The sequence below is a fragment of the Phlebotomus argentipes genome, unplaced genomic scaffold (genome assembly GCF_947086385.1).
Source record: "Phlebotomus argentipes unplaced genomic scaffold, Phlebotomus argentipes genome assembly contig_15, whole genome shotgun sequence".
Lineage (NCBI taxonomy): Eukaryota > Metazoa > Arthropoda > Insecta > Diptera > Psychodidae > Phlebotomus > Phlebotomus argentipes.
Genome location: NW_026776181.1, coordinates 3,692,021 through 3,704,090, shown reverse-complemented (window position 1 = coordinate 3,704,090; position 12,070 = coordinate 3,692,021). Strand labels below are relative to the sequence as shown.

Sequence of the window (12,070 nt, the reverse complement as noted above, 5' to 3'; positions counted from 1 at the left end):
AAAAAACAACGCTCCAAGAAAACCCACCCTTCTTGAGTCACTGCATAGACTCTTCGGTCTGTTATTCAACATTTTTCACCCCAACCCCGTGTCCAAGATAATTCCTTTTCTCAGACCCACCCCGTCACGACTACTGTATGCCGCCCACCCTGGGACTCTCTATATAGCAGCGGCAAGTAACCATAAATAATATAGAAAGATGGGAGGCATGAGAAGAGATGAAGAAGAGACAAGGAACTTCATTCAGTGCGCGTTTTTACCCATAAAATTGAAATCTCACAATCTCTACAAACTTCATTCGGGGGCTTCTTTTTGGATGGGGGGAGAGGGCAAAAAATTTCATCTGCTACCCCGCCTGAGGAACTACACACACATTTTTCAACGTAGACAATCGAAAAATTTATTAGATGGTCCAACCTTACTTCGGTAGTCAAGATAAACGACAGTATCTTGGGCGGCAATCGAGACAGAGATGAACTGAGGGAGACACACATATTCAATTTACACCAAATATCGCGCAATAATTTATTGCAACATTTCCCTCCATTATGCTGAATTTATGTGCAAGCGCGGGTCATTGAGACGTGATTTATGGGGAAATTATTGACAATCTCATTGTCAATTTCACTGTGATATTATGCCAAACATTTCACCAATTCACTTGCGTTAATATTTTAAAAGTTTAAATCGTTCTTCAGAGAAAATTGATCGAATTTCAAATTTTTGTCGGAATTAATCTTGAATAAGCAAATTTCTGCTTTCTACAAACTTTTTGTGAGAATTAAGGTCAATTGTATGTGCTATGATTTAAGAAAATCCTGTATAATCGGATCTTCTTAGTTAAAATACACTTTGTTTGACAATATTCAGCTCACAACCACTTTCATTTCGTATAATATTCGTTAGATTTTCTAAGCATGTTCTGCGAGCACGACAAAAACGATTCCGCAGAGGGGTTGATATTTTATTATATTATAAATTTAAACCAAATTTGTGCAGCATGTGCAAATTATGGGAATGGCAGAGGGTGTGAATTATGAATTTTTAGGTGTCTTCCTATAGCTTTCCGAAGCAATATTTCCCCATTATATCTAACGATGTTTGTTTGCTTCAATTTCATGGTCTCCTCCCATTAATTACAAAATACATTCTCCTTGCCGTGCAGTTAAGATAGTGTATTTTGATGGGGAGTGAGGGAAGTAGAGTGGACGATAGATTAAATACAGAGAAATATCCACTTAAATGATCATCCAGTTTGGATGGGAAGCATTCAAATTATACCCTTTGCAGCGCACCATTTCCCTCATTGTATATACATTTTGCAAAGACGAACTGCACTGAAACGTGTCTCCATTTGTAATTACTATTCATTCTTGGTCTCTCTCTGCCACTCCATCAACTGTGTGGGGATGAGAGCTGATTTTGCACACTGAATTCCACCCCAAACTTACTCTCTTTCTCATCAACCATCGTAAATTGTACCACCACATAACCATCCCTTATCACACTCACCGAACTCATCCACGTCTAAGTCCCATTCCATGTGGTGCCCGCATTAAGATAAAAGTCAATTTAATTAATTTACTGAGGTACGTGCGGTTATAGCTGTGATTGGGACCAACACAACTGTAACTTTTGCTACCTCTTCTGTTAGTATTTTCACCCCCTTTGCGTTGGCTTATTTCAAACGTGCACACTTTGTCTCATTAACCGTCAATTTCCATCCTGTGATGCACGCAGGGTGTGAAGGGGGAAAGGGGGGAAAAAGTTGTGAAAAAGCTTCCAAAAAAGAGAGTACAGAATTCGATGGGACAGGGAGATGTTGAATAAAATGAGGGGGATTGTTAATTTATGCACGAGACCATGGTTGAGATTTTGTACTGCGATGAAGAGAGCATATTATTCAAATGAAAAAAGCGTAAAGTAAATAATGAATATTTATCTCTTGCGCGACACTTTGCCATACACTCTCCCGATGGGCACTTGATCTATTCCAATTGAAACCGCCCTTTTGGAGGAGTCTTCATTTCACTGCACAACCAGGCGTCTCCACTGGCAGAAAAAGAGAGAAAGAGAAACTTTTAAGGCTTGCCATTGCTGAGCATCATGTGCCCAAAAATCACCCGTCCAGGCATCATGTGGCAGTAGAAAGCCCAATGAGTCTCGTAACACTGACAAATAGTTGGCATTAGTGAGTGTTATTAAGGACGTAGCGTATTAAATAAATCGCTCTCCTTCATTTTCATCCTCCGTCAGAAGCTCACTCATTTACACTCACTCTAAATGTTCTCTGGTCAGGGAGATGGCTTTCGGCGAGGGGTGGACTTTCACTGCGACCGGCATGGTGATGATGATGAAAGACGCGCTGAAGGGCGAGGGTGGGAAGGAAAAAAAAAACAATGAGGTAAATGATTGCCATTTCACTTCCACTTCTTCCACCCATAAACACATTTTCCAACGCAGAGAAGCGTCTTAATACTTATGGATGAGGAAATTCCTCTTTACCACCGCACATCTTTCATGCGCCAAACAAGTACATAGAGGAAATGATGCATGAAAGCTTCACGACCATAACGAGAATATATCACACTCATTATAATTTCATATATAATGGACAAAATGATATTTTGCACAAGTGCACTTTACGCATTTTCTCATCAATAAAATTGACGAGGAGAGGAAGAAAATGGTTTATTAGAAATTCCATGACAAAGTTGAGTGTGGAAATGTCAAGTGTTTTGATGACATAAATTGTCAGTCTCGTTAGCAATGAAATATTTGTCTTCTTTGTGGATTTGGCATGCTCGTAGATGTGGGAGATTTTGATTTATTTAAAGAAGCAACACATATTTCTTCACAAGGTGAGATATAAACAACAAAGGATAAAGAATGGATTTACTTTGTTGTTGAATTTCACATGAAAAATTGCACATCCTTTTCTATTGTTGATGTATTGCTATGTGTGTTCAGGGAAATCCATATAAATGCGCATTAACCAGAGCGTAATAAAACAATTTACTACCCAGTAGATTCAACTTTAGAGAAGTAACACAATATAATGAAAATTAATAGTGAATGGAACCAATTTAGGGCAGAAAAACAACTCTAAGTGAAGAAAAAAATATGATATACGATTTTGATTGTGACAATGTGTAGAAAAAAAAGGTCATTTATAAATTTCGTTTACATATCAAGAGATTACAGGATCGAATCATTTTCTCTCAATCAATGATGCGAATCTGGAGCAAGTGAGGGATAATTAATTTTCTCTCTATTTCCGCTTCACGCTCGTTTCGTTTTCTACTGTTGGATCAATGATGGAAAAGTGTGAATCTTCTCTCAATAAGATTAATTGTGCTTTTTGAGGTTTAATTGGATTGAATTGTGTGAGGATTGTGTGTGGTTTACTTTTTTTTTGCCTCGACTCCTTCAGTTTTACCTTCATATTGCCACATTTTGCCCTCCACGATAGGGCGCAACAATTAAAATGGTTGTGTGAAAAAATGCCGAGAGATTTCCTGATTCTGTGGGTTTGCTTGTGTGGTGGGAAAACAGTTGAAAAAATGAAGTGGAGTGTGAAGAAGCAATTTAGTATAGGAGGAAAAAAAGGAGGAATCAATTTTACACCCACATTTTCTCAACTCTCCTCCACAATAACCCAATTGAATTGCCAGTTTTTCCCCTCGTGCATCGCGAAGAACGTGGCTTTTGGCATCGAGAGTCACTCTTATATTTCGATTTCTCTGTCTATATTCCGTGCCAAATGTGCTATTGTGGCGAAATGCTTATTTTCAGCTGAATTGAATGGTGTTTTATGCGGCATGAGGGTGAGATAAAGTTGTGTGTACAAATTGATAGTTATTGTTGAACACTCAATGGCGGATATCGCAATCGACGAAACAATATTAAATGTCATTTGATCCATTTTTTTTTGTAATGGTTCACAGCCGAGTCAACAGTGCGTAAGGTTTTCTCTGGCTGGAAATGGCATGGAATTATTCTTTACAGGCAATAAACACAATTTTGATAAATTGTCTAGCACACCAGTTTTGCACCCCCCGCGGTGGCGCTTCGGGGGCGAAATGTGAAAATATGTAATGTTGTGACAAGAAACATTAAAAAATATGACCACATGAAAATGTGTGATGTAAATGTGTATGTCTGTCGTTGTGGAGAATGGAGGAGCTTAAAAGCTCCTTGCGTTGCACAGGAAGTGAGTGAGAACAGAGGGAGGAAAAGAGTGAGGAAGTCTGGTGAATTACAAGTAGACATTTTCTCTTGTATTGCTAACATGATGGCGAGAAGGATGCTCAAGTTGAGGAAAGAGAGGAATGGTGAGCAAGAGTCTGAAACCTTCTCAGCAATTAGTACGAGAGACACTCTAATTGATGCCCCTGTGCAAGATGCCTTTAGGATGCTTCATGAAAATCGGGCTGATGTGTTTATAATAGTGGGCGACTGTGCTTCGTGGGTAGGGAATGAAGTTTTGTCGTGATAAATTGATTTTAGAGCCAAATGCTAAGCGGATTCTTCTATTCTGTGACGGGAAATGTGTAAAACAAGAATATTGATTGAACCATGTTTTCCAACGACTTATGTTAGAATGCTACAATGCTATTTACAGGATATTTTGTGGAAAACTTTTCGAATTGACAATTGAAAGGGATTTATGTTGCAGCATACATATGTATTAGTTTTGCGCTCAGCGTGCTGTCAAATTGATCCGAAAGAGATTATTTTTTGGATGAAAGTATTTTAAAATTAAATGTGAATATCGAGAATATAAATATTAAGCTATGATGGCCATTTTTTATCAAACTTTTCGACATGTGAAAAAAAAAGATATATTGTTGCACATGAAATGTATAGCAAAATGGGTTGAATGCGGTGCTGAGCGAACATATGCGGGTTATTTGTTGAAAATGGAATGGTTTTTTAAAAAAAGAAATTCCATGACTAAAATGACATGCGAATCCTTGTCATGAACGCTTCATTGGGCATCCACGAACCGCGAAATAACTGCTTCATTGGAGCTTCTCATGCGAAAGGGGCGCGTCTATTCACATTTTCTCTTTCCATCGCATAAACCTTCAGGCCGCTCCATCGGGAGATAAATCGATTTACGAGATAAATGCTCACAGTCTGTCTCTCATGAAAAGGCATTTCCCTATTACATAAATATATCCAAAATACAGTTGAGCATGTTGTCTCTGCACAGAGAGAGAGAGAGGAAAAAAATTAATTGGTGTTTTGGGCTGTCTCGACGCCAGGCAGAAAATTAAATGAATTTTTTGACAAGGATCTTTTCACTTGAGATGCCCCGCGGATGAGAGCTTTTCTCTATGGATATTGCGACTAAAGCTCCGCCGTGAGGTTGACTGTGTGTGTGTGTGTGTGTGTGTGTGTGTGTGTGTGTGCGTTGGGGATTGTTTGTTGGGTTAAGTCACAGTAGATTCTCTTTTATTGAATTCTACAATCTCGTGTCCCCTTTTAATCTTTCCATTAACCACATTGTGCGGTGCTTTTTTCTCCTTCCCCCTTTCCGTTCAGTAAAATTTACCGGATCAGCGACGGAGTTCCTGATCGGAGATGAAGTGTTTACTTCCACTCTCTAGTAATGTTAGGGGATTTCAATTGAGAGATTTCACAAGTAATGGAAAACGGGAGATATTGAAAGATACCCCGGATGACCCTTTAATGGTTAAAATTGCTAAAGAATTAGTGAAATGAGATTCCCAGTCAAACAAGGAATATGAAAAATATGTTATATTAGTCAATTTGCTTTTGATTGAACACATGATTTGAAATAAAGCAGAAAAATGTACTAATATTAAGTGCTCTTTCGCATTTTATTTCGCTTTAAGTTAAGGCAAAGACATTAGATCGTCGTAAAATAGCAGTATTCGTAATGTGTTATCGGGAAGTGCGATTTATCGCCACACAGAAGGTCACTTGAAAGGCATTCTGCTGGGTTAATGGGTGTTTTTTGTTGTTCTCGTCGATGGCATCCACAGCGATAGAGATGGAAAAGAGCTTATTTAGAAAGTTGTGGAGCTTCGCGTTCATCTAAAGGTTTGCCATTGGTCCGCAAGATTGTTTGCGATGGCGAGAGGGAAAGAGTTGGTGAGATGAGGAAGCTTGGGTGTCACGATGGAAAGTGTGCGAGATATATAGCGAATTTGCCTGACTGCTGCTATATATATATGGCGCTTCGGATTAAGAGAGTCGAGGATTAATGACGAGCATAAAAGAACGACACAGGCCTCAATGGCAATACATATTATGGGCCTGGGGTGTACACATTTGGCCTCCAGTGAGGAATCACGAAGTGAATTGGGGGGAAAATTTGTGACACGAGCGATGGGGTCTGTGAATGTTATGTACGGGGAATCGTGGGGGTGGGAATGATGTGAAGATGCGAGGGAGTCAAGAGGTGAAGGGGGAGATGCGGTGGTTTTATAGGGGTAAACGGATTTAGGAGAGCGGAAATAATATTAAGATTCGTTTTTGTACGATACTCTCTGGCTGCCTTTTGTGGTTCACTGAATCTCTTCCATAGTCTTGATTTTATTAACGAGATTATATCATAATGGGAATTTATATTTATAGTACACGAGACGCCAAATCATACAGTGTTATTGCGACAGGAGGGCCGGGATATATGAAGATGAAACTTGCAAGACGGATGGATTGTGTGTGTATTCTGGGAGACGAATGCTTCCATTCACTCCGGCTGCTGCTAAATTATTTTCGGTCACACACTTGATATTGCTGTTCTGTACATTGGGCCATCATCCTAAATGAGCGTGACACTCAATGGAAAATGTCTGTGGCAAAAACAACCATTATGGGGTGTATTTTGTGGTAATCTTTGGGACACAAAATGTTGGCATGTGCGGAACAACAAAAAGTGAGGATTTACTCTCTCTCACTCAAGTGACTTGAACATGCGTGTATATTTTTTTGCAAAACACTCTTCACCGCAATATTTTACGCATAAAGTTCAAATGGACATTTACCATATACAGGATTTGAGAGTTGTATTTGCGGGATAAATCCGGGATATTGCAAATGAAAAGCTTTTAGGAAGCTTCTGTAAGTTTTCAGCAAAGTTGCCAAAATAATCATGGCTTTCATACAGCAACTTACATATGTCTGGGATTACGAAGCGCTTCCTGCACTGGTGCACGGATTATTGAGAATATGTGCAGGAAAAGGCTTTAAGCAGGAATTATTCGTGGTTATTCTATAAAATGCCAAAGGGTTGGTTTTTCCTGTCTAATCGATCGCACAGACTCGCCCTTGTCAATGCTTTTAATCGGTTCAACAGATTTTTCTCCACTCACTCATTTTCCCAACTGATTTCAGCGTGCATTTTGCAAGAGATGAAAATCTCTCCGGACTTATTTTTGCACAATATTCAACTTTTTTTTTCGAATGACATTTATTCGTTTCCCAAAGCATAGTTGCGATGAAAGTTGGAAAATCTTGGAGTGAATGATGACGAAAATCCATCACAAATAGTAGAATTTGGTAGTAACAATTGTTGGAATTGTATAGAAAAGTACACAACTTTGTGCTTTTTTGCCAAACAACTCGTTACAGAAAGTTTGAATGTGAAGAGAAGTAAATCGATATTTTAGCGTTTTGATTAGAGAAATGCTTGTGAACACAAAGAATGAGTCGTTCAAAATATTGATGGAAGAGCGGAAGAGAGAAAAATAAGGAAGAAAAAGTATATTTACTGCAGCATCAAATCATTTTTCCCGGGTGTCTTAATGTGATGAGAAAAAATCAATTTTGGAGAACTTTCACATTTATTTTTCTTCATGGTTTTTCTATCCCTTGAAAAGAAAAATTCAATCATGAAGTTTTTCTTGACTCTCGTGCACCGCATGTGAGGAACATATTTTACTGATTTTTATCAATTTCACAATTTTTTGCGTGACATGATTTACAATATGATTGTGAATTGTGAGAGAAGTTTGAGGTGAAAACGATTCGATGGCTTCAAATTACTTATACTTTATCGGAAATTTAATTGAAAAAGTTTTTTGTATTGCCTGACAGTGATTCTCATCTCCACTGGATGTTGTTGAGTGGTGTTGTTTGGCGATTCAGGGATGGTATTTCAGTGAATGTGTGCTAAATTATTCCATTACATTTTGACATATCAAGGCTAGAGTGTTTGAATTTTGCCTCAATTTTCCACTGAATGATTTGAAATGCAAATAATTTGTATTTTATACAGGAAAAGCTAAATTATATTTGAGAATTTTATCAAAGAAAACATATTAATCACTCTTATTTATAGAATCATGTTGAGTATTTATTCATTTTCTCTCTGCCATGTTCACTATATATATTTATTCCTTGATTCATGTAGGAATGTTTCTTGGTTAAGTGTTTTTTTTACTTGTCTATCCGATTTTGGTTTGATTGATTCCGATAAGCGGATTTTGTTCCTCTTCTCTCTCTTTTGCTTTGCGATTCATTCACTTGTTCGTGTTTTCGCAAATGGAAGGGAAAATATTGAAATTCTTTTTGAAGAATAACATCCAGAGAAAATATAAGATGAGCGAATTGGTGTAAGCAGCTCACAGGGAAGTTGTCTCGTTTCCATCTAAAAGAGGCATCTTTTTTTCCTTTTATTCACTCTGCAATGTGTGTTTGTTCTTCATATAATATTTGATAGGAAAGCACACATGAAGAGATGATATTATATGTAATAGTTGGATTGCCATGGATGCTCTGTGTGTCTACAGTTTTCGTTGATAGTTCATAAATAATTCAAGAGCTGAGTGGTGGCTCCCTTTATTCTACTTTCAAATATTGCATCACTTTCCTAATCACGATGGTGGCCCTTAAATGTAATCTGCTACAGGAGAATGCACGAAGTTTTAAGGGTGGAATGTTCATATTTTCCCAGTGGATGTCCTTCTGGAGTTGATCAATTACTTAATGAACTCTCGCTATTCGTCTCTCTTTCTCTCCCTTTGGAGAGTTTTGCAGACAGTTGGTGTCCAGTGAAGAAATTCAGCAAAAATTTCCTCTTCAGCAGCAAAATGTAATGGATGTTCTGCGATTTTTCATGTTCCTTCAATTTGATCCCTCTTCAGGATATTCAAGACTCTTTAAGTTGCCTGTATTGTAGCGGCACTGATAAATGACTCGCTGCTGATATTAATTCGATGCTAAGTGTCTGATTAATTATATAGTCAATTTAATCTACAGTCTTTCTTGAGCAATTAATTGTTTTCGCATGAAGATGTTTATGCAACTAAAACTAAATAATTAAATTATGCAGTCGAGATATTGATTTGGGAATAAATTTATCGACTGTTGGTTTTATGGGCAATTATCCTATTAAATATATATATTATATATATATATATATATATATATATATATATATATATATATATATATATATTATATATAATATATTTTATATTTCTTGTCCGGAGATTATTTGTAATTATTTTAGGCCTTTGAAGTACAATTCAATCATATATTAATACGTATTGTTTCATTTTTATGGATTAAACATGACGCAGGCAGAATAAATTTGCCAATCTGTGTAATATATCGATACTAATTGGTCACTGATCGGTTGATTTTTTGGTAATTTGTTAAAAACTCTTGATTCGACAATGAGGGATTGAAAAATGAATGCAAAGCATGTGTCATTGAAGGTGAGGCGGGCGCATTTTAATGGAAATTCCCAACACATATAGTCACCCCTTTTCGCTATTGATTTGCCCTGCAGAGATTTTCAAGCTGCCTGTAATGATGAACTCTGACACAAGCGTTGTGTTTGATATTCAGTGCAAGCTTTCAGGAATTATATAACTGTGTGGCGCTCGTGAATAAATTTTCGTCACAGAGAACGGCCGCATATAGCAAATTTTCAGGAGATATTCAATGCATGGTTATTGATCTGGGGGCACCGACAATATGGTCTTTTTTCAGGTTGCCTATGAATTGGTTATATTTGCACTGGTGCAAATATTTCACGAATTCTCCCACAGCAATGGACAATATAATTAGCGTGCCTAAAATGGCTGTTTTAAATTCAAATATCTATTAAATTCATTTAATTCGGATGAATGGATTAATGAATTTTTCTCTTTTTTCCGTGTTATTGCAGCTCGTTGGGGGTGAATTCGACATGGAGCTCAACTTTGTGATTCAGGATGCGCAGAATATTAAGCACATGCTGGAACTCCTTGATCACTGTCCACCAAATCTACAGGTAGGTCTTCTTCACTGACAATGCATTGTATTGTATTGTATGTAGGTGACAATGAATAGCGTTATTAACCACATGTCAAAAACGTTCATATGCGAGGAATGCGATGAATTTGGGTGATGAGGTCAACGCAACGTGCATAAATAATGAGTTCTTAATGATTTAATTAATATGAAAAGTTTGTCATGCGATCATTTGCATATTGTGTGTGAAGGGAAACATATAGGAGGGGAGAGAGAGAGAGAGAGAGAGTTTTGTGATATTGAAAATTAAACTTTCTGAACATGTTGTGGCTTAAACAGGATGTGCATCATTTGTCTATTAATATAAAACACTATATGGAAATGTTTAACTATGCAATTTGTGAGTTGGAAGTGACCTTCGATACTTTTTTTTATGGCATAGAAGCACACTTGCGTCACGTTAAAGTGACGTAGATTGATAAAGTACCGGAATGTGCTAAAAACAGTGTAGAAGAGAGCCGACTTTTTATGCATTTCCATAAAGATGAAACGTTGGAGGCAAATTCTACTTGGTATTTTGAGTTCTCTTGGTTATGTGCTTTAAGAGACCATTTTATCTCAGGGTCAGGAAATCCAAGAGTTTTGCACAGAATGGGTTTTTTATTTGATGGCATTTTGTACAAAACTGCCCCACTTTGGGGTAATTTCGAACTGCAATTCTTCAGTTATTTCTAGAGTGTAATCCAAAAGGCATGATAAAGAAAGCCTTTAAATAACGGTAGAACATTATTTCATAGCCAATAATGCAAATCTAGATAAGAAATGCGATGTCCGAATTCACCCCAAGTCCCGTTCTGCCCCACTCTCCCCTAATAATTTCTCAACTATTTAGAGTTTTTTGCTGCTCTGTTTTTTTTCCCAGTGTATTCGAACAATGAATACATTATAAGGATGAAGTGAGATATGTGTTTGTTTGCTATTTATTTTTTGTCAATGAAGGGAAAGAGAAGAAAAAGTTTGTAAAGAACTTTCAATGAAGAAAGTTTAACATCATGATTTACTCATTTTACCATTCTCACTGGCATTTATTGACGAGTGGAAAATGTCGTGGCTTTTACACAACTTTCGTTTTGGACTTTGCATAAAGAATGTTTCCTTAATCATTGTGGGAGCAGAGTGAAAAATACGATATGGCTTTTCCTCTCGTCAGTGCCTACTGTGTCAAATTACCTTTATTGAATTTACCTCATATTCCCTCATTTATTGTATTACTTTTTCTGTTAATAATTTACTCTGTGTGCGGCAAAATGTAATTTATTCTGGAGGTGTGGCAAAATTTCTCTTTCATATTCACCACCAGAGTTTTGTGTCCACAGACAGCCGACGTTGGAGGATGAATATTGAATACGTGTGTGTGGGAGTGTGTTTTGGTGTATTTGTAGGCAGAAGAGCGTTTAGGTGGCACAAAAAAGTCAAATTACATAGAAAGCTTCTCCTCAACTCACGCACGTTGTATTTCACGGGGAATTTCAGGGAAATTCAGGAAGTATCGTATGAATGTCATTATGCAAATAGGAAGTGTATGTGTTCATTTGTATTTTCTTTAGGAATTTTTGCCTCCGGGACGTGCTATCATATACACCCGAGACTCTTCTCTACATGTAGGCGGATTTGTGATCTTTCAGCTTGGGTGTTTTCCATGAAGTTGCAAGGGAGACTTTGTTGAGGGAAAGGTGTAATGAGGAGGAGGACAAAATTTTCCACATTTCACAATATTGATGGGAAAAGTTGGGCGGGCGTGAGATAAGTTTGAGGAAAGTGCTCGAAGGGAGAATCTCTTGAGAATATCACAATA

General features: G+C 37.4%; 1 protein-coding gene across 9 annotated transcripts in view; it reads left to right on the top strand.

Moving 5' to 3' along the window:
* LOC132261761 (neurobeachin) overlaps positions 1-12,070 on the top strand; it is a 114,467-nt gene that overhangs the window by 56,644 nt on the left and 45,753 nt on the right. For all 9 annotated transcript variants that reach the window (XM_059760723.1, XM_059760717.1, XM_059760724.1 and 6 more), the window contains exon 2: positions 10,151-10,255. In XM_059760723.1, coding sequence (XP_059616706.1) covers positions 10,151-10,255 — 105 coding nt within the window. The remainder of the gene's footprint in view (positions 1-10,150; positions 10,256-12,070) is intronic.